The sequence below is a fragment of the Malaclemys terrapin genome, chromosome 10 (genome assembly GCF_027887155.1).
Source record: "Malaclemys terrapin pileata isolate rMalTer1 chromosome 10, rMalTer1.hap1, whole genome shotgun sequence".
Lineage (NCBI taxonomy): Eukaryota > Metazoa > Chordata > Testudines > Emydidae > Malaclemys > Malaclemys terrapin.
The window spans coordinates 85,573,958-85,599,676 of NC_071514.1; the positions used below are offsets into that span (position 1 = coordinate 85,573,958).

The 25,719-nt window shown below is 46.8% G+C and overlaps 1 protein-coding gene across 1 annotated transcript in view; it reads left to right on the top strand.

The window, feature by feature from the left end:
* The first annotated feature begins 1,305 nt into the window (after positions 1–1,305).
* CACNG3 (calcium voltage-gated channel auxiliary subunit gamma 3) overlaps positions 1,306–25,719 on the top strand; it is a 65,850-nt gene continuing 41,436 nt past the window's right edge. Inside the window, exon 1 of the mRNA XM_054041033.1 lies at positions 1,306–2,659. Within this exon, the coding sequence (XP_053897008.1) occupies positions 2,449–2,659 (211 nt within the window). The 5' untranslated portion in view covers positions 1,306–2,448. The remainder of the gene's footprint in view (positions 2,660–25,719) is intronic.

Sequence of the window (25,719 nt, forward strand, 5' to 3'; positions counted from 1 at the left end):
TGCGTAGGTGACCCGTGGAGTAGGAAGTTTTATACCCACTTTACAGATGAGGACATTGGGGCACAAAGAGATTAAGGGCCTGCTTCTGAGGTGTGCTGTGAACCCACAGGAAGGCTGGGGGGGGGGGGGGGCTGGGAATGGAACCCCCTCTCTGTGTATCTATGGGGCACCTACGCCTGTACATAGGGTTGGAAGATTTTGATTGGTAAACGTAGATCCATGTCAATTTTACCATCCAGAGACAAACTGACACAAATATTTCAATGGATGGTAACTGAAATTTACAGCTAGGCCAACTACGAACGATGCTGCTTGAGAAATGAGGGGTTTGGTGTACGGCTGTTTACTTTGTAGAGTTTGACGATTTGAGTTTGAACAGTGACCAAGCTTTAGCTTCTTGAATCTCAACATCTCCTGTCATTAAATAATTGTCTGACCCCCGCCCCCCCCCACAAAATTTCCTTCAACTGTGAAATTTTACATCTATAAACCTTCTTTAAACTCTTAAAAATCCGTAACTTTGCGCAACCATGAAAATGTAAAGTGTTAGAAATCTTTAACACTACTTCGAACTAAACCACTATTCTCCCTTGAGCTTGTAAAACACTGAAAACCAAGTTGTGCCAAGCCTACCTCTAGGTTAAGGAATAGTGTGCATGCCCCACGTAGGCAGGGGGTGCGGGGTTTAGTCCATCGTTGCTGGGACCACATGTGGGGGGGAACGGCACCCGCCTCACGTGTCCAGCATTCCCACCTGCCCCTTGCAAAGTCCTGCAGGGGCCTGGGCTGGCGGTGGGGGTGGTGGGAGGGGCAGATTGGGCTGGGTGCAGGCTGGGAGCCAGACACACACACATGGGCTGAGTCTCATTTCAAAGTGCGATGCCCCTGGGTTGCAGGGTGAGTGGCGGTGCAGAGCGGGGATGGTCTGGGAGTAGGGGGCGGGAAGGGGAGGGGCAGGGCAATGGGGGGCAGAGCGGGGATGGTCTGGGAGTAGGGGGCGGGAAGGGGAGGGGCAGGGACTGGGGGGAGGGCAGGGGGCTGGGTGGGACAGGGCTGGAGCGGGGACCATGCACCGGCCCGGCCTGACTCGCAGGGGGCTCGTGCTGAGTCTGGAGCAGCAGGTCCCACGGAGGAGCCAAGTGCCCATCTGATCATGCGGGCGGGCGGGGAGGCTGTTACACGCGTGGAGGCGCCCACGGGCACTGCCCCGGGCCAAAGCAGCGCACGAGCTCCAGCAGCGGGAGCTGCTATGGGGCGGGGGCGGGGCGTGTCGCCGCCGCAGCAGGCACAAGTGGGTGGCATCTCGTGAGACGTGCGTGCGTGTGAGACTAGTGAGTTGTGTGTGTCAGGCTGGGGCTCGCGCCTTGCGCGTGCTGCCCGGAGCCCCCAGCAGCCCGGGGCTCGGACCCAGGACCCAGCGGCCGCTCGCGGGGTCAGTGCGGGGCTGGGGAAGGGGCGCAGCCGGGCCCCGCTCGGTCCCTCCCAGCCGGCTGCCCCTTGAAGGGCGCTGCCTCTGCCTGCAGCCGGGGCTCGTCCTCCCCGCATCGCTTGACTCCAGCTGCTCCATCCTGAAAACTTGACTGGCCCCTTGGCGGGGCCGGGAGCCGGGCGGGGAGCTCCGCGCAGGGGCAGGCGGCTAGGGCGCCCCTAGTCTCGGAAGGGACGTGGTTTTCTCCCCAGAACTCCCAGCACAATCCCCGCGGGGCTGAGGGGAAGGCGGAGCCGGCAGCTGTCCCTCGGGGGGTGGGGAGGGGTCGGGAGCTGTCCCTCCAGCACCCCCGGGGGGGTCAGTAGCGCTCCCTCCAGCACCCCGGGGGGGGGGGGCACCCTGTGCCGGGAGCTGTCCCTCCAGCACCCCGGGGGGGCACCCTGTGCCGGGAGCTGTTCCTCCAGCACCCCCGAGGGAGGGGGAGGGGGAGACCCTGTGCCGGGAGCTGTCCGGTCCCTCCAGCACCCCGGGGGGCCCTGCGCCTTTCCTCTGCCGCTGTTGTCCTCTCCCCCCGCCCCCCGCGCTGGCTGTGGGTGGGACCGGGGCGAGCTCCCGGAGGGGCTGGGAGCGGGTCCATCTCCGAGCGGTGCCTCCTTCCCCAGCCCCCCGAGAGGAGCTATTTTTGCAGCCCTCCCGCCCCCGACACACGCACCCCCCAATCTCCACCTCTCTCCTGCTGCCTCTGCCTTGATCGCGCCAGTGCAGCCGCGCCGCGGGGAGGGGGCAGCCGAGCGGCTCCCGAGCCGGGCTCCGACCCACGGGCACCGGGCCGGGGACAGCGATGCGCGCCCGGAGCCCGGCTGCAGCTCGCCAGGCGGAGAGGAGCCCGCGCCGCCAGCCCTGCCCCTCGCATCCCCTAGGGCTGGGGCCGGCTCCAGCGGCGCTGGCCTGAGCCGGGCGGGCGAGCAGCGCCCCGCCGCCCCTTCCCCGCGCCCGCGGCCGGCGGACGATGAAGCAGCATGAGGATGTGTGACCGAGGCGTCCAGATGCTGATCACCACCGTGGGCGCCTTCGCAGCCTTCAGTCTCATGACCATCGCGGTGGGCACGGACTACTGGCTGTACTCCCGCGGCGTGTGCAGGACTAAGGCCACGAGTGACAATGAGACCAGCCGGAAGAACGAGGAGGTGATGACCCACTCGGGCTTGTGGAGAACGTGCTGCCTGGAAGGTATGTCCCAGGGACGGTTCGGGGCTGTCTGGCTGCAGGGGGCTGAGGGGCCGAGCCCTCATGCGGCTTAGCCCCGCTCTGGGGGGACATCGAGTCACGGCGGGTGGGCTGGGGGCTTTGCTTCCCAGCGCCACCGGCCAACTCTTACCCCGTGTGCGCTCCCCCAAGTGTCCCCGCTCCCATCGGAGCCCGCTTCCAGAGCAGGGACACGCGCGCCGCTTTAGATCCCCTTCCTTCCCCAGCCATGCCAAGAGAACTGACCCCCGTAATATGGGCCTGGAGCCTCCCCGGGCTGGGGCAGGCACTGTCCGCAACCCTGTGGCCGGGCCTTTAAGGGCGAAAAGGAGAGAGCTCCATCCCTCCCACTGCAGACAGACGCACAAGAAAGAGCCCAGCAGGTTTCCCATTATTGCTAAATCAAGTTTCCGTTTTAACAAGACCTGTTCTCGTTTGGTTAAAGTTAAACTTTTCTGCCTGACACCTGCTTCCAAAGAATCACTGATTTACTTACATCAATAGGGACAAGCGGCCCCTTTCTACTCTAATCCCTGGGTTGGAATATGGGGTGGGAGTTAACACTTTCTAGAGACAAATACAGCCAGTGGAGGAAATTCAGGGGCAGTTCCTGTCTGGTCTATGTGGTTATGGTTCCAGGCTTTGGGTGGGGCATCTCTCTAGTTCAGGGGGAGTTGTGGTGAGTGGCTGAGAGCCCTGATGTTCCCAAGACAGCATGATTAGAGCTGCTCCTAATGCCAGGCCTGTTTCAGCTTCCCCAGGATGCCAGTTTGGGCACCACGGACTTCTGTCATTTTCCGAACCGCTGCTGTTGCTGCCCCTTACCAGAGAAACAGCTATTTTAGGATGGGGAGGGCTATCGGTCTCCCTGGATGCCCATGCTCCTTTTCTAATTCAAGTATGAATGGATAAATAACACACAAGCAGGTCAAGTAGTGATGTGCTCGGGAAGACCCTAGTCCCTGTTCCAAGCCATGACTTGGAGGTCTGGATAGATACTCTCCCCTAGTCCAGTCTTTGCTGGACTACAACTAGCTGATTCAATCCATTAGACCAGCAGGTCTCCAATTTTTGTATGCTGAGCCCTCTTTCCAGGAAACAGAACCAGTCACACACACCTCTTCTTCCTGACCCTGTTAGCTGGGAAAGGGACCACACCTCACTCTCCAGGAAAGGCTGCATTAGATATTGTATCTGGAAGGAAGGACCTACCATGCCCACCTGCCCATCAGCACCCCCATCACTCACTGGAATCCAGTTTCCCAAGACCATAAATGTCTGTGTCAGAACTTCACTCTGTAGTGTACTCCATCACCTCCTTGCCAACAGCTCTTTTCTGTGTTCTCCGCTGGCTGCAAATGTCTCCGGCCCAAATCGGCTACAAGCTCCAAAACGGAGTGTGCTGCATCCACATAAGCTGCCACTTTTCAGAGTTATGGCTACCAAAAGTTATTGCATGCTCTTTGAATTAGGAACAGGAAATCATGATTAAGTATAACTTTGGCCTGAATCCAAGCACTCATACCTGAGCAGTAACCAGTGAAGAGAGGAGCCAGGTTGGGAAGTAACTTTAAATAAATTGCAGCAGCCGATTCTGTAACCACCAAATAGGTGTGTTAAGCTGGTACTTAGACATGAATGGCCTTTTACAGCACAAAGCTCCATTCGTCTCCCTGCTATGCACCTTGTAATGGGAAATTCTCTCTCTAACCGGCTACATAAGCTGTGATATTTCTAAGGTGCCTATTTCCTTGGTGTCTGAAAGTGCGCAATACTTGATGACAAGTATATAAAACATGTTCCTTCTTTTTGTGTTCCCTGTGTGTCTGTGTAAATGGTATTAAAAGCCTGATCCAACGTTCATTGAAGTCAGTGGGAGCATTTCCGTTGCTTTCCATGGGCTTTGCATTAGGCCTTAATTGTATATAAATGAATCTGTGGTTAACGGTCACTCTTTTGGGGATGGGGACAGGTAAAGGGGGAAAGAACCAGGTGTGTGAAAAGTGTTAGGGAGGCACAAGGAATGTCTGAAATTCTTAGTTTTGTGTGTGTTACATTTTTTTTAAATGACTGTTTTTGTGCTACCCTCACTGATGTAACTCCCTGCTTTGGAACAGACCAAGAGAGAGAACAGGGTTGGGTTGTTTTTAGAAATTAGACCCCGGTCTCTTGTGTAACACAGTCAATAAGGTGCCACCCAGCATCAAGCTGAAGTGCCAATCTGAATAGCACAATTCCTTCCCCGTAGGTCAGGGATGAAATCTGAGATGACTAAGGAGAAGAGTGCCTGACATTGCACTGATCGCTCCTATGTCATATTCCTGTCTTCCACCCTTCCTCTTGTCTCTTGAGGCCCCAATCCTACAACTGACAGCTTCGCAGTGGACTGCTGCACCGGGACATTGGTTTCAATCCCCGCCAGTCTGCCTGTGCAGTATTATTTGCAGGGCTGGGGCCTTTGGGTAGGGACTCTGTCTACCATTGTGTTTGTGCAGCAGCCACTACCATGGGGCCTCTATTCTGACTGGGGCATTACTGGAGTAATGGCCAGTTTGGCCACCGCTCACTTTGGCTGATTTTGAGCCCGGAGCTGAGCTGCAAGGGACCCTTCACTGTTAACCACTGAGCCACGCAATGCTCACGAGTAAACTGCCAGTTCCAAAGGCAGGAGAACCGCTGGAGGGGCCTGGCCGCACAGCACTGCATGCTACAGGCACCGCCTTGATATCTGCCTGAGAAACTAGTTTGTGTTTTGTGCTCTGTTAACTGATCTGATGCTAGAAAAGACAAATTTGCCTCCAGCAAAGTGTGAGCAGCAGATCAACATTCTCAGCTAGATAGAAGGGGACATTCTGCTGAAATAAAAGAGCTCTGGATTTCCTTCTCTAATTCAATATATTTTGTCCAGCTGTTATGTTAGTCACTTTGAAACCCACCCGTCTCTGCTGTGCAATAAGATGGCTGTTAAGATCGTGCATGGAATACTTTTTATGCACAAGATATACTGACTGGTTTCTAAGGGAGATATCTCCTCAGTCATGCCTGAATTTATATATATTCATTTTCCTGGATTGGAAATACTTGAATTTTGCCCTATATCAACACGAATTGGAAATGAAAATGGTGAGCCCAAAGATGCAGAATATGCTGTTAACATTAACAGGTGTTTTCCATGCGTGGGAAAGAGAACTTGTCTTGAACAGTTCATGCTCATGGCTTTTTAATGTATTTTATGCAAAGAAATTAAATGGCAAACTGTTACATGTTAGATTTTCTCCACCTGAGTGTTTATGGTAGATTATTCAAATGGCCAAAGTGAGTGTTGAGTTTGTACTGTCTCTCTGATGCGTTTTAAATATATGTCAGTTATACACGCACAGTAGCTGTGTGGGAACAATTTATATCACATGCCGGTAGAAAGCCCATAGGCAAAAGAGGATAAATCTTGAATGAACCAGCAAAGGACCTATGTAGAGACACCCACACTGGAAAATACAAATTAATGGTTGACTCGTTATCTAGAGTCGAGGCAGGAGTTCACAGACTACCATGCTAACGTGGCCTTTGTTTTAAATTGCAGTGTTTGAATTTTAATTATCACTTGTAGAATATGTGAATATCTTATTAAGCTACCTTATTGTGCTTCTTGCTCAAACTTGACAAATATATTTTGTTCCTGTGCATCCTCTTTGGTGGTTTATAATAAATTGTTTTTCCTCCTCTTTGACTTCATCGTTAATATAGAAAGGGGAAAATGCACTGTACTTTTATGGAGAAAAGGAAATAGTTGAGCTGGGCTTTGGTTCCTGAAAAGTAACAGCTGTTTGGTTTCCATCAGATTTAACTTAACTCAACAACATTAAATACAGTGCTCCTAATTGTTCTCTTCCTTATGCTGGGGTCAATTGGGAGTAACTCCAAGTTATTACAGAAGTGTAAACCAGGTGTGAATGAGAAGACAACCAGACCCAGTTTGTTTGAATTATCCATATTTTAAGCACTGTCTTGCCTATTCATCTTTCTCAGGCACCTTCCTCACTAGGCCCAGTCCCAAATGCAGGTCTCTCCAGGTGTAACCCTTAGGAGCACCACCATCTTTCTAGAGAGCCAAAGTTATTGCTCACCTTCTTGATGTGAGAGTGGCTAAATGACCTTTCTGTAGCTGACCCTGTTGTGGCGTTACTGGGTTAAGTAGCATAATCCTCACTTAAGTGGGTTTCATACCCACTGCACTAGGAAGCTGAAGACCTCAGGCTGCTCATTGGCTGAGGTTGCCCTTCTGGACCATGTACTGGTCCATCCAGGTCAGTATTCTGCCCCCTGAAATAGCCATTGCCTGTTGCTGCCCAGGAAGACAAAAGCCTCCATAATGTATCCCGATGGATAGAAATCATTCCTGACCAATGAAGGTGCTCAGCTGTGCTTTCATTACAGTGGGGTATCCCTTGTTCATTTGCTCATCTCTCACAATTAGATATGTTCATTAATGGCCATAAAACTATCCAGTACTATGTTTAAAAAATCCTGCAGCCCCACTCACTGTCACAGTGGCCTCCTGGCTCTGCCCCTGAATCCCAACGTGGGCTGTTTTTGCAAGGCTTGTAGCCATCTGGCTGTTAATATCCTGTTCCCACACTGGCTAGAGGCCCCAGTGGAGATCAGACTCCGTTGTGCTAGGTATCTGTAGCAGGGCAGACACTGTTCCTGCCTCTTTGCACTACAGAAACTGGCTCAGACTCTACTGGTTGTGTCTGCATCGTGCCACGTCTTTGAGCTCCCTCCACCAACACCTTTAGACTGTGCAACAGTCTATTTACAACATCCAAAGGGCTCATGGGCTACATAGACAAGGGGCAGAAGGGCAAACAGGGACAGGTTGGCCCTTAATCATGAAGTATATGTATTGCTGCTCTGGACTGTATTCTGTTTGAAGATAGCAAATGAAATTAGGTTGTGATCACTTGTACCTAGGCAATCATCATGTTTTAGTTCTGTGACCAATTCATCTTTATCCATCAGAGTCAGGTCTAATATAGAATTACCCTGAGTTGGTTGCCATGCTTTGTGTTATAATTAATAATAATAATTATTAAGGGAGATATCCCATCTCCTAGAACTGGAAGGGACCTTGAAAGGTCATCAAGTCCAGCCCCCTGCCTTCATTAGCAGGACCAAGTACTGATTTTGCCCCAGATCCCCAAGTGGCCCCCCCTCAAGGATTGAACTCACAACCCTGGGTTTAGCAGGCCAACGCTCAAACCACTGAGCTATCCCTCCCCCCCAAAGTTATTTGAAAGTTATTTATAATGTTTAGAAGCTACAAGGCAGCATGAGACCTGTAGCACATGTCCCCCAGATAACTCAATTGTTCTTTCTATATAGATGTTTAAAGAGCTGCTTATCCTGTTCCTTCATCTGGTTTGATGTCTGTAATAGAGCCCCATCAACACCGTCTTGTGATTGACCAGTTGGAACCCTGATCCATAAACATTCCAGTTCCTCTTCTTCTGGGTTGTCAATAACTCAAACATTGGCAATGGTATCTTTGATGTAGTATCACCGTGGCCCACTCTATTGTTCCTGAATAGGGTTTATCCAGTGACTTTAACATTCCAGTCATGTGACTGTACTCATATTGCACTTACTTACAATGAGGATCAACCAGTCCCCATCAAGCTCTAGGTTTGGGGGAGTATAAAGGTGGCATGACAAGGTGTATCAGGTCCTTTGAGGTCCCCTGCTGGAGGCTTCTGGTTCCTACCACACCCCACCCCAGGAAAGCAGCAGTGAAGGTGGTCCTTCAGGCCTTCCTAGAAAGGCTGCGGGGAAGTAACCAATCAGAGCACAGCAGGCTTGGATTAAAAAGAGCGGCAGGGCCTGAGCCGGTCAGTTCCTGGCTGCGGTCAGAGGGGCAAGGATGATCCTATGGCCACAGGAGCCTCAGAGAGACCCAGAAGTTGAGTTCTGGCTGCATTTTGCTATCTGCAAGTAGACTGTGGACCTGAGAACTGTAACCCTACAGGCTGGGGTGGCTGGAAGAGACCCAGTGGGAAGAAGCCCAGGGAAAACAGCAGCAGCTAATTGAAGGAGTTAAAGGGAGCAGAGCATGACTGCTGTTCATAGGGTCCTGGGTTGGGATCCAGAGTAGTGGGTGGACCTGGGTTCCCCCACCAGCCACTGGGGAAGTGGCCTAAACTTGTTTAGAAGCCCAAGCAAAGGGCTGGAATTTAAAGGGCTTAGGGATGGGGCTGATAACCCTGATGAGGGCAGACAGACTGTCTAGTGAGCTCTTAGTTACTCCCCAGAAGGGGACTGAACTTGAGAGATGACCTGGCTGGAGACCTGGGGCAGTGAGAACCAGTGAAGACAAAAGGTCTCCAGGGAGAACCCCATGGGGGCGCTGCTCTAGAACAGGGCATAGAAGGACTTAAAGTTAGCCCAGGAGGGGCTGAGAACTGAGCCCAGAGACGGGGCTGAAGACACTAACAAGGGTACAGTGATAGTCCTAGCTGGAGCTTTGTTACCCCAGGAGACATGCATATTGACTCTGTGACTTGGCCAGAGGGCTGCGCCACTGACGACCTGCCCGGCCAGGTCGGCAGCTGACGGGGCATCAAGAGCAAAAAAGAAAAACCGCAGTACCACACCCAGCCCATAGGAGGCACTCATGAGGATGTGAGTGTCCCCCCGTGACAGGTGGTTCCAGTCCCACCCCCTGTGTTTCTGCACCAGGTGTATCACGGCTGGACTAAAGACTCGAGCCCATGGCCTCCAACACACCAGTAAAAGTCTCAGTGGAAGCGGGAAAGTGGAATTCCTGGAAGTTCTGATTTTGGATTGCGGTTAAATAGCAAAGAGCCACAGACCATGGTTCTGAAGGGAGTCAGGTCACAAACTGTCTGCCAGACCCAGGACCTTTCAAACATGCCTGTGCTCAAATTCCCAGTTTGCCTTGAACATCCATGTAGCCAGTATTTACCCAGAGGGACAGATTGCTTTAACCAGCTCCTGAGAACTAATCTTTGAGAAACTCTCCTGGGGAAGGGTTGTTTTCTTTCTTTTTGATAGAGGCCTGCAGTGTTCTCTATTAGAACGGCGATGTGTTTATATGGCTCGAGTACCTGTATTCAGGGCTGTACAAAGTGACAGCTTCCACATTGCCTGCGAGCGGCGCGGGAGGAGTAAAAGAGCAGTCACTGTGATGGGTGAAAGTGAAATGTGTGCTGTGAACCAGCTCGGAGTCGGGCATTGTATAACTGCATAGGAGCGGTGTGTCGTCTGGCATCTCCCGAGCTGTGACTCTTTGATAGCGGTGGAAGTCTGCATGTGAATGAGGCTTATGTGGAATTTTTCCATGTACGGTCGCTGCTTCCATTACTGCTGTACACAATTCGGGATGGCTAATGAAGCTGAAAAATCCTGAGTTGAGGCGGATTGCGGTGGGATGTAGCATTGGTTTTAAAGGGAGAAGACCCTGAGGATTATTACAGGAGAAAGGGATCCTCCAGGTTTTACTGTTGTGAATAGATGGGGGATAATACGCTATCTTCCTGGTGGTTAGAATACAGAGATTCAGATGAGTGTGGTTGAATGGTGAGAACATGGCAATAGGAGTTACACCTCTCACTCTGCAGTTGTGTAACCTTGTGCAAATCTTTGCACTTCTGTGTCTGAGTTTCACCATTTGTAAAGTGGGATAATGACACCTACCTCTCAGCAGGGCTCTGTGGGTTAATCCATATTTGTCAAATGCTTTTGAATCCGTGGATGGAATGTGGTCTAGAAGTGCAAACTGTTATTGTTAGTCTAGGGAATATACAGACACCTGGCAGAGAGTAACCCATTGAGCTGAGATGTAGGTGGGATCACCCCGTGCTCTCTGTGGACACGGCGCATTTTGTACTGGCACAGGGGAGCCAATCATTTCAGCTTGTGAATCAAACGCTTGCAAATTACAAAGGGGAGTTTTTGTTCTAAAGCTGTCTTGAGTAGGTGATGCCCCAGTTCCCACCTGGGGATGATTTAACTCAGAAGTCCATCAAACACCTTGAACTAAACTCGCTGCTATAGAAATTCCTCTGATTGAAACAGAGTCACCTCCTGGATGGAGCTCAACCCATCTCTCCTGCCCTGGGTGTAAAACAACGGCTACTTACCAAGGCACAAGTATCCGGCTTGAATGTTACCCCCACATTTCTATACATGCCGTGTGCATACAGGGAGACCGCATTATCTAGTGCACAGAGCACTGGACCTGGAGTCAGGAGGCCTGGCTTCTATTCCAGCTCTACCTGTGACCTTGGGAAAGTTGCTTTCTCTCTCTGTGCCTGTTTCCCTTTCTCCTCTGTTTAGACTGCAAGCTCCTCAGGACAGGGACGGTCTCTTGCTGTGTATATGTGCAGTGCCTAGTTTAATAGAGCCCTGATCTTGTTAAAGGCATCTCCAAGCTCCTGTAATATTAGTAATTAATAAAATATATGGAGACATAATTGCAACAACTGCAAACAAAGAGTAGCTATTAATGGAATGATGTTGGATTGGAGGCAGGTCTCAAGCGGGGTTCCGTGGGGATCTGTTCTGGGGCCAGGATTGCTGAACGTATTTATTAATGACCTGGATGTAGGTATAGAGAGCAGACGGATCAAGTTTGCAGATGACACAAAGCTGCGGGCCGGGGAGGGGGAAGGGAAAGGGGTTTGCCAAAACTTTGGGTGCTAGAGCTAAAATTCAGAGGGACCTTGATACATTAGAGAACTGGGCTATGGACAACAAAATGAAATTCAGCAAAGACAAATGTAAAGTGCTGCACTTGGGGGAGAAAACCCAAATGCACAAATACAGACTGGGGGAGAACTGGCTTGGCAGCCGCACGGCTGAGAAGGATCTGGGAGCTGTGGTGGATCCCAACCTCAACATGAGTCAGCAATGCGATGCTGTTGCAAAAAAAGCAATGCATTTTTAGGTTGCATTAACAGAGATATAGCATGCAAATCATGGGAGGTGAGACTACCGCTCTACCCGGCGCTGGTTAGGCCTCAGCTGGAGGACCGTGTCCAGTTTGGGTCACCAAGGTATAGAAAGGAGGTGGAGAAACTGGAAAGGATCCAGAGGCGAGCGACAAAGATAATCAAAGGGATGGAATGCAGCCAGATGAGCAAAGGCTGAAGGAACTGGGGATGTTTAGTTTGGAAAAGAGGAGATTAAGGGGGCATATGAGAGCGGTCTTCAGATATTTGAAAGGCTGCTACAAAAAAGACAGAGAAAAGTTGTTCCCTCTTGCCGCAGAGGGCAGGACAAGAGGTGATGGGTTCAAACTACAGCAAGGCGGATTTAGATTAAATCTCAGGAAAAATTCCCTAACTGTAAGAACAGTGGGTCAATGGAGCAGACGCCTCGGGAGGTCGTGGAAGCTCCTTCACTGGAGGTTTTCCAAAGGAGGCTGGAGAGCCTCTGTCTGGGATGGTTTAGACCCAACAAATCCTGCATCTTGGCAGGGGGGTTAGACTAGATGACCCTGGCGGTCCCTTCTAGCCCTGTGATTCTATGATTCTAATAATGTATGATAGAAGCCTCCTTTTACTCAGGTAGGAGTGGATAATAGAGGCTGTTAGTTTTGCGTTGCCAGAGTTGGGGCATTGTCACAGTTGTAATGTTGTGAGGCTGTTTGTTTTAAATTCCTATTTTTGCTCATGCAAACCAACTCTGGTCCTAGGCTTGCTGTGCAGAACCTACTTAATGCATTTAAAACAGCTACTGATCAGTGCAGAACATATTGTGATTTTACTTCAAAAATACCTAGATGTACATTTTCAGAAGTGACTAGTGCTTTCTGGATGCCCAATTTGAGATACTTTAAAGGGGCCTGGTTTTCAGAGGGTGGGAGCTCACCTCTTTCCAAAAATCCAGCCCCTTTCAGGAGTCCCCATGTTGGACACCCAAAATCACCACTTTTGAAAGCCAGGCCTTTAAAAAAAAAAAAAGGACTATAACACAAAAATGGCATCTGTGTCCCAATGTAGCCACAATGCGCTGTGATTGTTCTGGGTATCTTGACAGGAGCTCCGATGAAATGGCCAGGATGTTAAACTCTGCTAAGTGTCTCCTATATCATACTAATTACTGCTCACATGGATTTTCCCATGGATTTTTGTAATGCACGTAATGTATACTCCAATAAATTGACATTAACCTCATTTATCAAGTTAATACAAAGGTTTTTTTAAAATGTATAAATAGTTAGCACCACTCTGCGGCAACCACACGAGGGCTCTCATATAGAGAAGGGTGTCAAAGTGCATGGTTCACCTTGTAAATGACCCTCTCATAATAAGACAGAAAATATCATATTGCCTCTATATAAACCCATGGTACGCCCACACCTTGAATACTGTGTGCAGATGTGGTTGCCTATTAAAAAAGATATTTTGGAAAAGGTTCAGAAAAGATCAACAAAAATGATTAGGGGGATGGAACAGCTTCCATATGAGGAGAGATTAATAAGACTGGGACTTTTCAGCTTGGCAAACAGACAACTAAGGGAGGAGATGATAGCGGTCTATAAAATCATGACTGGTGTGGAGAAAGTAAATAAGACACAAGAACTTGGGGACACCAAATGAAATTAATAGGCAGCAGGTTTAAAACAAACAAAAGGAAGTATTTCTTCACACAACACACAGTCAACCTATGGAATTCCTTGCCAGAGGATGTTGTGAAGGCCAAGACTATAACAGGGTTAAAAAAAATAACTAGATAAATTCATGGAGGATAACCATCAATGGCTATTAGCCAGGATGGGCAGGAATGGTGTCCCTAGCCTCTGTTAGCCAGAAGCTGGGAATGGGTGACAGGGGATGGATCACTTGATGATTCCCTGTTCTGTTCATTCCCTCTGGGGCAATTGGCATTGGCCACTGTCGGAAGACAGGATACTGGGCTAGATGACCCAGTATGTCCATTCTTATGTTCTCTCCCTGGCTGATTCATAGAGCGGCTCTGCCATGGCCTTTGTTATTATTAATTCTTATCAGCACAAAACGCATGTAGATGCCTAAGGAGGTAAAGCACCCAAATCCAACTCCCTTAGGCTGCTTTGACAACCCCAGCCTTGGCGCATGGGAAAATGATGAAGGAAATGGAATGAAAACTCAGCCTCTTCTCCTCACCTCCTCTGTCTTCAGATATACAATTACACAATCTAATATATCCGGTACATAGTGCAAGTGCACAAGGAAAGGGAGTGTTAGCTAATGGTTAAAGCACACGTCTGGCAGCCAGGAGTTCTGAATCCTGTCCCCAGCTCCGTAACTGACTCCCTCTGTGTCTTTGGAGAAAGGCTAGAATTGTAATATAACCTTTTACCATCTTTGAAATGATTTCTTGGACTAATTTCTTGAATTTAGTTTAGTCATTGATATTTAGGAAATAGTTGAAGATGTTTTTTCAAAAGCGATCTTCAGAGAACTCACTGTGGTTTATGGCTTCACACTTCTTCCTAAAGTTATTTGTCTCTTTTCTTTTCTTTTCTCTGGGGTTAAATGTACAAATTGAATCCATCTATTTTGCCATTCCTTTTGTGAAGTCCTAAAGCTCAGACTATAATGAACCCTGGCTCAATGTGAACCCAGACTTCAGGGAGAAAGTAAGGTATCAGCAGGCATCTAGAGAGATTCCTTTGATTAAGGAGACACCTGCTGTGATAAAGAGTGACAGTGTCTGTTTGATTACTGGTGTCTTCTTTCTTTGCTCATGTATATTGACAGAGCTCCACAATAGCTCAATAAATAGAAGACATTTCAGAGTTTGTGCTAAGGAACACGATTGCATTCCTCATTATATCATTTAGAATTGATTATATAACAAAAAAATGTTAATATCATTGATTGGTGGGACTAGCCCTGATGATTCACATACGAGTCTTTACGGTCTTATCTTCTAAGCGACATGCTTAGGTAGATCAGCTCAAACATTTTAAATTTAATATTTTAGAAATATAATCTGCAAGTAGAGCTGTGCTTTATTTTAAAGCACATTCCGTGTCCTGATGAATATTTATATCCTAGGAAAATACAAAGTAGCCTGCTTGAAAGTATTAACCTCTTGTTGCCATTACCCAAAGCAAACATAAACATCACTTGATAGGCACATCGATTTTGGGTCAAATGGAATTTCTTAGGGGAAAATATTGAATATTGGCTACAATTGACTGGATTGTGACCTTGCTTGACAAATGTATGAAATGACTATAAAGGGATAATTATCTGAAGTGAAATTAACCTTGGCCAACCCAACACACATCAAAAAGATTTCAGAACAAAATCCATTTTTGTACTCGAATTACCATGTATTCTGTGATGACAAAAAATAAAAGAAGAAAGGATTGATTTCTGCAAAATGCAGCCCAGAAAAACCAGACCTTATCCCCCCAGAGCAGAAACAGAAATCCATATTGACACTAAGACAGAGATTTCCATAATGGTGCAAAAAGGCAAAATTGTGTGTGCAGTTGCTGAGACTATAAACCAAAATACAGTCCTTGTGCACACACATTATGCACATACGTGCAGTTATAAAACAGGGGCCTCTCTGTCCAAACCCATTGGCCCATCTCCATGGAAACCGCTCTTGCCAACAATTATTTGTTTTTAGCCCTCCTTAGAGAGCCTAGAATCAGCTCTGCATCTGTGCCTGGATACCACGCTATGGAGTGCAATATGAACCCCAGGGATCTAGAACTCCAAACCACAAAAGGCAAGAAAAACAGTATTCACGTGGTGGGGTGTTAGATCTACCCCTGTCTTGTCAAATAACAGCACAATATTAATGGTGCTGGAGCCTCATTTATTGGCTTATATACTCTTCTGCCAGGTTCATTTCCCTTCAGTGTCTCCTCCTCGTCTGGTCCACTTTGAGCTCTTGGTTGTCCCCTGGGAAGCCTTGAATGCTCTAGGATCTGCTTACTTTTGCAAATCACTTTCCCCCTGTGTCCCATTCTGCTCTGCATCCTGCCCAGTCACTCCTGTTGTTGATTGCTGGGGTTGTCCTCTGCAGGATCACAGGCAAGGCAACTCTCACTAGAGCATCTCCACCGGTGGAGCTGATTTTTCCAAGTTCTCCACCAGAGGCCAACTTTGATGCACGTTAGGGCATGGTATAGAGCTCACGTTTTTCCTGAGTACTTTAACAAACTACCCCTGAGGTATAGTATGTGCCTTGAGCCCTATTTTAATCTAGTCATCTGTAAGGTCAGCTTGATGTTTTGTATGTGTTTGTTTATCATTTACTGTGAGACTCGCAGATGCTACAGCTAAGCACAGTCAAAATAAATTACTACAGCTGTTATTCCGGGTTCTGTATCTTGTCCCGTGAGTAACTTACAGCGCTGCCTCTGAGGCTGACGGAGGCATTCAATCTCTAGCAAGGACAGAGTGAAGTTAAACCATTTTCTGCTCTTGTTTCAATCGCTGCCCTATGAGTGGATTTCACTTTCTCACCATGTTTCACTGCAGACGGCCTGATAAGTGAGACTAATTTGCCATTTTTCTATTTTAATTTCAGTCCCAGGGACAAGGAACGGTACCAGAATTTTAAAGCTTCAGACAGGTGAACTGCAGCTGTTGGTTCTATTTGAACTTTTCCAGTCGTTTGTGGTGTGTTGGCTACTTCGTGTCTGCACCTCAACCAATTCCCATCCTCAGAGGCACCTAGCCTGTAGCTATTCCATGGTGAGCACTTCCAAATAAGGAATGCTAGAATGAGCTCATGAGTATGGCATATTGTTCCATTTTGCAACAGGTAGCATGATACCTTTATTTTCTTTCTATATCTCTGCCGTGCAAAATTCACCCCCTTCACCCAGGCTGAGTAACTGCATTTGATAGGCTTGAAAATATAAGCATTTTTTGTAATCATAATAGTAAAGGACAGGCAAATAGATTATGGTTCCTGGACAGGTAACATTTTATGACAACGTTCTCAGGTTCTATCTATTTCTGATCTCCCCTCTATCTTGGGATTTAGGCATCAAATACAAAATTAAGAATGCTATTATTTTGGTCTGCAAGGGATGGCCATCCCTAACAATCCTTGCATCAACCATTGTTACTCAGTTTTATTAAGTAAATGTTTTTATTGTATGGAGGAAAACAAAACTATAGCAATTACAATGAAATAAGAAAACCCCATACAGGTAAGTACAATGTAAGGCCATATCCATCTTACTAGACAAGAATATTTTACACTTGTTTTATGCTCGAAGAAAAAGAACCATAGTAAAGAGAAAAGTGGAACAAGTTAGAGGAAACCAGGGATAAAAGATACTCAACATGGTATGTCAGACAGAAGAAGCCCAGCATAGAGTTAGAGAATCCTCATCTTATAACAATGGCATTAGTTTTTTTTTTTTAAAGAGCTCAGCAGATTGGGTGAATGTTGAGTTCTGAGCACATAATTAGGTACCTTCAGCATAAAGATCACCTCTCCATAGTTATCTATCAGTTGAGCACCTATGAAATACACCAAAACGTCATCAAATTAGAGGAGATATCTCCCCTTCTTTGATGTGCTACTCAGTCTACAGCAGCCATATTACTTAACCTAATGTCCCCATTTTCTCATGGGGGGAGGGGGAGAAACGTTGCCAAGTTGTTCTTATTTAGTGCAAAAGACTAGGATGAGAGCAGAAAATGTCATGTTGTTCCAGACCTGTGAGCAGAGGAGAAGAGCAAAATGGGGGAATATATAAATTCAAAGTCCCTGGGAATGCCACACATTAGGGATAATGTCATCAGGCAGGCATACCTTGTGATTTTGCTGTTGGCAACAGGATAACAATAGGTCGCATTTGAGGGTGATGTGTCTGTGGCTCTCCAACACTCATAGTTTACGTTTCTCTAGTGAATTGGTGATTGGCATGTGAGTGTATTTGTGACTTGAATTGCAATGGGGAAAAAACAACCCTGAATATCCAAAGCGGTTACTAATAAGTAGCTACCGTTATTGAGATATTTGTCACTTTCACCTCTTAAAAACTATTGCCTGACACTGCTGCCTCTAATCCCCCATGAATAATTCATCATCTATGCCTGGGATAAAGGCGTTGCCACAGTCTGGCTGGCCCCGTTCCTGTCTTAGAAAGGTCGCTATGGTATTTATTTGGTCTGTTATGGCTACTGGTGGATGTTACTGCATTGATCAGCCATTTGTCTCTGTTTCTTTACAAGCATCTCTTGCTGGGACATGACGGGCAATTGCTACAATCTTCCCAGTGTTGACCAGTCCCCCAATCAGTTAACTAGGATTTGTGTGAAACGCCTAGGCTGATGGGCCTATTTTGCCCTTATTATGACTTGGGGAACGCCATCTTTCCCCAGTGCCTTCCCTCTGTTCATGCTCTTGGTGGGCTATCCAGCTCCCTCATCTTTGGCTCGCCATGGGTACGGTGGATGGCAGGTGGGTGATTTACATGCTAAATCAACGCCATGTGAACCCTTCACTGCTATGGGCTGATTCTTTATTGCTCTGCCCCTTGTACACCTGTGCCAACTGGGTGTAAAACACTCCCCAGTCAGAAGGCACGTGAGCATGGTGACTCCATTGCAAAGCATTCTTGTCCAGGTGTTAGTCCCCAGGGTGTTTAGCCGAGTGACGAGCCTGGCTGTGGTAGCAATTCCCCCGTGAGCTCTCATTCTCCTTTCTGCGGGGAGGTTACAAAGTGTTATTTCCTTTGTCCTTCCCACATTGTCGTTCTTGCTCTTTGTTTGGATGGTTTTTCAGTTTATCGAACTCTGTACCATCCCTGGCCTTCAGATCACTCGTCCTCCTTTTCTCCTCATCTCGGCTTTCCAGAGAGGATAGCAGATTCTCTGGGGGGTCTTATGCTGGAGAGGCACTGTTTAGGGGAAGCAAGTACCCATGGAGAAATGACCTCTGGAATACTGTTTGATTCTGACAATCCCTTGTGGTGTGGAGGACAAGAGAGACATTCTTGACACAGAATGCCACTGTTGTACAGTTTCAATGTATGTGTGAATTATTGCTCTTACAAGGATTAAAATACCCAGTAAAAACACAATTGGACTAATAGGTTAAAAAGAGGTAAAATCAGAGAGGTCTATCCCAAAATGATAGGGACACAATTATGCAAGGACACACTGACGTTTGGCAGAGTTGCAATTGAGTTGTGTTCCAAGAGAGAAGGAGAAGTGTGTATTCACTAGTGTTATAGAACCTCATCGTTTGCTTGGCACTCTACCGAACATGTAGCTAAGTCCCTGCCCTGGTGTATGCTTTAGACATGGACTAACCAGTGAAGATAACAAATGAAAAAGTCGGGGGAAGGAGGAGGGAGTAGAAGGAAAAAAGCTACAATAATATCAGGCAGTTAGTTCAGAGGCATTCCCTCCCATGCCCCTCACAATGCCCAAGGCACCATCCTGTATAGACAGGGCTCTGTGAGGTCTCTGTCCTGCAGGCTCTATCATGTGGGTTAGGCCCTGCTGTACCATCCCTTTACAGTGCTATGGATAATTCATCTTTCCCTCCCTGAATGTTCTTGCCTGGCATGTCCTCCAAACGAGAATAGTCACCCAACTAGTGCTCATCTGGATTTAAGTGACCAGTTTGCCATTCTCTGGGTCACTGTTTACAACCTTCACATAGTGTTTTGATTCAAACCCTTTGGCAGCCGTGAGTTGCTGAGTTCCCTCCCTTCCCACCAAAATGTCATTCAGCATCAGAACAAGGTATGTCTTGAATTAGTCATAGGGGTCCCATCATTCGTGAAGCAAATGGAGAAAATGGGTCAACACTTTTTCTGTTATGGACCGTCACAGCTGTTCCAAACCTCAGAAAAAACCAACTTTACCTTAAGAGGTAATCTGGACAATAATCTTCACAAAGTTCCATTAAACACTCAGTCACTACCAACCCCTCTAAAGTCACCAGTACAGCTGAAGTCAAACCTATTGCAATAAAACCAGGAGTGCATGATGGTAACACAACTCAGTTTTACTTGTGATTATCTGTATCAAACTACCAGTTATTTGCTCTAAACCTGCCAAGAATTGGACAGCAAAGCAGCATCTGGCTTGCTTTTGCCATTTATCATCAGCACCTTGACTTCCCAAACCAGCATGCAGACAAACCCGGCAACCTTCTCTGCGTGTGGCTGGGATTACAAATCAGTGATTGTATTTAAAAGGGGCAATCAACCAATGGGCAAATCATAGAAATGTAGGACTGGAAGGGACCTTATTAGGTCATCTAGTCCAGTCTCCTGCACTGAGGCAGGACTAAGTATTATCTCGACCACTTCTGATAGATGTTTGTCCAACCTGTTCTTAAAAACCACCAGTGACGGTGATTCCACAACCTCCCCAAGGTAGTTTTGTTCCTTTGCTTAACCTTTACACTTAGGAAGTTTTTCCTAAAGTCTAACCTAAATGTCCTTTGCTGCAATGTAAGCCCATTATTTCTTGCTCTGTCCTCAGTGGATAAGGAGTACAATTTATCACCCTTTTTTTTTAAAACAATCTTTTCGTACTTGAAGATTGTTATCATGTCCCCTCTTAGTCTTCTCTTCTCCAGACTAAACAATGTTTCCTCGTAGGTTATGTCTTCTAGATCTTTAATCATTTTTGCTGCTCTCCTCTGAACTTTCTTCAATTTGTCCCCTAGTGTGGTGCCCAGAACTGGACACGGGACTCCATTCGTGGCCTTATCAGCTCTGAGTTTGCTTTGGTTGCAACAATATTACATTGTTGACTCATATTTACTTTATGATCCAGTATAATCCCCAGGTCTTTTTCTCACCAGCCTGCCAATATTGGAACCCAATCCACCCAAGGGTCTAAGTCCTTCATAGAATCATAGGGCTGGAAGGGACCTCGAGAGGTCAACTAGTCCAGGGGTTCTCAACCTTTTTCTGTCTGAGCCTCCCTCCCACACACATACACATACATGCTATAAAAACTCCATGGCCCTCCAATGCCACAACAACTGTTTTTCCGCATACAAAAGTTTTTCCTAATGTTCAACCTAAACTTCCCTTGCTGCAATTTAAACCCATTGCTTCTTGTCCTATCCTCAGAGGTTAAGAAGAACAAATTTTCTCCCTCCTCCTTCTAACAACCTTTTCTATACTTGAAGACTGGTATCATGTCCCCTCTCAGTCTTCTCTTCTGCAGACTAAACAAACCCAATTTTTTCAATCTTCTCTCATAGGGCATGTTTTCTAGATCTTTAATAATTTTTGTTGCTCTTCTCTGGACTTTCTCCACATCTTTTCTGAAACGTAGTGCCCAGAACTGGACACAATACTCCAGTTGAGGCCTAATCAGCGTGGAGTAGAGCAGAACATTATACACATTAATCAGTTAGCGTCCCACTCGTACCCAGTATTAGCCCTTTTTTTTACAGGGGAAATGGCACAGAAATGTGAGATGTCTTGAGCTGGGGAAAGAACCCAGGAGTCTTGTCTCCTGGATCCTGTTACTGTACCAACTAAACTGTTTTCTCACCTTGCCCAGAGAGGGTGATAAGTTGGGCTGTGAGTGAGAACTCTGAGGTGTTTGGGTTCAAATAATATCCGTTCTGAATACAGCCTCTTTCCCTGGCTAGTGCATCGTTCATGAACCAGTCCTGATCGCCAGAAACACTCTCGCCATTTTAAGGGTGTGGCTTGTTACATTCTCCACTCACAGCCAGCAAGATAGGAAGACCGGTCTGCAGTCAAGGGCAGGAGGAAGTGCAGAATCACCCCGTGATGCTAGAGCCAATTAATCAGTTCAGACACATGCTGTATATCCTTATAGACGCATGCCTACTGGCTGTTACGTTTATCCTAGCCAGTTGACAGATGTGTAAGTGCCTCCCCTCAGCACCAAGATTCCTACCACAGCAGCATTCTACATTACAGGGATTTACAAAGGGGTAGGTGCATTGGTACCTTATTAACTCAGTATTTTACTGGTGTGCCTGATCAGGTACGATAGAACAGATCTGTCTGTCCAGTGCAACATGTAGCCTTTAATGTCTGTTTGTGCCATCTAGCTATGTCAGGTACGTCTAAGATGCTTACTAGAAGCTCTGTAATCTCCATCACCCTGTGTCTGAGCACCTCTGTAGTGACTAAGCACATGAGTCTATCTGTGTATCTCCAGTATCGCTAAGGTGCTGATCACCATGTTGTGTCTAAAGCAGTCCCCCGGCTTATGCAAGAACTAAAGTATTCCTCAGGTTTTCCGTACGGTTGATCCAACCTTTCATTAAAGACCAGATTCAACTTGGCAACAACTTTTAGCAGGTCTTTTCTTAGGCTGTTACTTAGGGCAGGTTTCACCACAGGGATATAGGGAGAGATTTTCAAAAAATTCTGGGGAAACAAAGTCTGCGATTGTGTAATTAGAGACTGTATTGTAATGCACACGCATCCGGAAGTGGGATTAAGGTGGCTCAGGCAACCTTAAATCTGGTGTTTCCTAACTTTTGAGTGCTTGACTTTGCAACTGTAACAATGTTCTTTTAATGTTGTTTTTGGTGTTCTATAAAAGTGAGGCAGGAACATTTCATGAGCATAACCACCATGTCTAGATACTGTATTATAACTGTGACAGACTCGTTTGAAGTGGTGTCACTTTTAATAGCTGTTACCTGGGAAAGACATTCTGCTACTAAGCATTTAGGGGCAAATTAGGGTCACGCTAACACACCTGTGTTCTGCGGGGGTGGGGCAACACCCATGCTGGAGGCAAGTATATGGGGAGCACTGTGGGTGGGGGTTCACCTGAGGGAGCATATCTGGATGGGGACATAGCCCTGGGCACGGCTGTGCTTGGATCAGCACTGGCTACACCTGTTGGACAGTTGTAGCAATAGGTAGCTCTCTAGGGGCTTGCCTACTGCCAGGGGAGGTATCATGCCTTTGAAAGCCATTTTGCCGTCAGGCTCCGGATATATGATTCCCACCCCCCGCAAGTCTCGAGAAGAACTGAATGCTCATAGTAACTATTCCAGGCCCAGACCTGCTGCCATTGAAGTTGATGGCAAAATTTCCACTGGCTTCAACAGAAGCAAGATTGGGACTCAAATATAGTTACTCTAAGATAAGAATTAATGAGAGAGAATTGGTGCATAATCTGAATTTATCCATCCATTCTTCCATCCATCTACGTATCTCGCTTTCTTGCTCTGTCCCTCCCCCCTCTTCATATCTATATTCAGTAACTGCCTTCCAAAAAGAAAAACCGAGTGGGAGTTTGAATTGTTTCAAAGCCACAGAGTTATTCTAGCGAAATGCTTTCTGCTTTGAGTCAGATTTGAGAAACCTTGGAGGGAGCCAGGCTAATTTATAGCTCAGAGAATCCTGAGAACTGGGCCGAGGGGACACTGAGCCCTCAGAAGGACACTAGCTGGCTAGGGGGAGGTTTGGCATTGGCAGGAAAACACCCCTGATTCACACCAAGTCCGTTTCAGGCTGGTTAAATCCTTGAGTCTGGGCCAGAGCGCAGGCAGCTGTGATAGAAGGTTAAATGAGATGGGCTCCCATCCTCCAGATCTGTGGGTAACAGAAGGTTAGTACCGTACTCAGTACGTCTCCAACGTCAATTGTGATAATGCACGACTGCCTCACAGAGCCAGAGCGCTCCAATGTACTGTTCAGAACATACAGTATCCCCACAGCTCACATTTCTGCTGTCCCCCCCAGGCACAAAGCACAGAGCCTAGCTGTGGGGAAAGTTTACTTATGGAAAAATCCTATAGCATGTCATAGGGTGAAACCAATAGTGTTTTATAGAAGTTACTCTAAAAACCTAAAGAATTTAACAGATAATGAGAATCTTTCTGTAGATTCTGGGGGTTTTGAAAGCATCCTTTAGAACCGCTATCATTCTCCATTTAATCCTATAAGATGGTCCCCAAAGAAACCCTACAGAGAGGTTCTAATTTTCCTTTCAATTATATAGGATTTTTCCCATCAGGGATTGTTCTTAAACCTATTTTCTAGCCTAAAATTAGCTTGGGATTGCCCGTGATGGACAGCAGTTGGTAAGGGATGACCTGTATGTTTCCTTCTATGGAAATTCATTCAGACTTGCCATACTAATATTTATTTTTCTACAGTTTGCTAATATGAAATGTAATTTTTTCCCCCAAATGTTAACGTCGATTGATTCAGTAGAACACCTCTCCGTCTTAAGGCCATTTTACAAATTCTGTAGACGTTCTTGAGTCAGTAAACATATTTTGGGGCATGAGGAGGGGGTTCCTTCAAAAATACCAAATCAAAGGATACACCAGTGAAATACATGTCAATATACAGACCACAAAACCAGGGTCCTTTTAAGGGGGTGAAATGTACTGGGTGTTTCAAGTAATATAGTGGGCTCTGCTTTGCCCGTTATAAGGATGTCAAAGCGTTAGCACGGGATTTAGAAGACATGGAGTCAGTTCTCTGCTGTGCCACGGACTTCCTGTGTGACCTTGGGCAAGTCATTTAGGCCAATTTTTTCAGAAGTGGCTAGTGATTTTGGTTGCCCAACAGGAGATGCCCTTTAAAGGGGCTGATTTTTAGAGGGTAGGTGCTCAGAACTGTCTACCTTTAGAGGGCCTCAAATCCCAAACCACTAGTCACTTCTGCAAATCTTGGCATTCGTCTCTGTGGGCCTCAGTTCCCCATATGTAAACTGGGGATAACAGCACTGCCCTGCCTCCTGGGGGGGCTGTGAGGATGTGGGGAGTTCAGATGAGTACCTAAGATAGATAAGGGCCCTGGACAGGCTGGACTTCTAATCAGGGGAATGAAATGTACATCATTGAAGAAAGACACCTTCAATCTTTCTGGCTTGTAAGTTAAATATGAATTTTGAACCTGAAGCTGCAGTTCACAATCGTTTCCAACCAGCGTATCAACACAGGCCCAACACATTACACACCGAATCCCCTGCAATAAATAGGCTTCGATAGATACACTTTCTTTAAGTGCACAAACGGCAAGCGGCAAAGATTTAGACTGTTAAGGAGATGTGACAGGAGTAAAAAAAAAATGGCAGGTGTTTGAGTGACAGTCTAATATCAGAAGTTCAAATACTTATCATCAAATGCACGGCATAAAAGAAATCAAATAGCATTTTTGCGGGGAAAACAAGCTGCCAAGTCTCCTCCCTGACTAAACCTGGTTTAAAGATTGACTCTACCGCTGGAAAAACTATTGATGAACTGTAAACATGAGAAGCTCACCCTGATCATGGCCTGTCAAAACCATTACATTGAAAGTGCTCTGAGCTCCTTTCCCGCATGACTCACCAAGACTTGAGCAAATGCGTTTATTTGTAAAGATCCTTATTTCAAGAAACACTGACCTTTTTTAATGCCTTGTGCAATAAGCTCTGGAATTCGAAATGCCTTTTGGCAACTGTTTAGTCTTGCTAAAGCTCCAACAGTGTGATTTCCATGGCAATTTACATATATTTATCCTTGATAGTCCACATTGTACTGCTGCCTTGAAAACCGATTTGCTTTTGCTGCCCTCATAATGTAATTCAGCATGGGTCGCACTCGAATGAGATCAGACCGTAAAAAGAAGGCATCGAGGGATTCACTTTATTGCACTCAGCAATTAAGTTAATGACAGTCCTCCACAACCTGTATCTGATGGAGCAGAGTGGTGAATGGTGTCACACTTCCGATCCACACCACACATTTCTAGGGGATTATGGCATGTCCAGGGTTGCTACTGTGTCATATGACTGCAGGCTGAGGGACTGCAACCACCTGAGAAAAGCAATGATCCCTTATTCATGGGCTGCCCTAAGAAGAGAATCAATACCTAAAGCAAAGAGGCTCAGCTCTGGCATTTGCTGTTTATTAATGACCGGGATAAACTATCAGTGGTGCAGGTCAGGAAGGTCCATTTGTAACCAGGGTTTTCAAGTATTTCATAATGTACATCCCTGAAATCTTCTGTCTGATTCTAAAAGCTAGCTCCACTAGGCAGCTGATGCTGGTCGCGCAAGCTAGGTTCAATCTCTCGGTGTCTTTGTTATCCA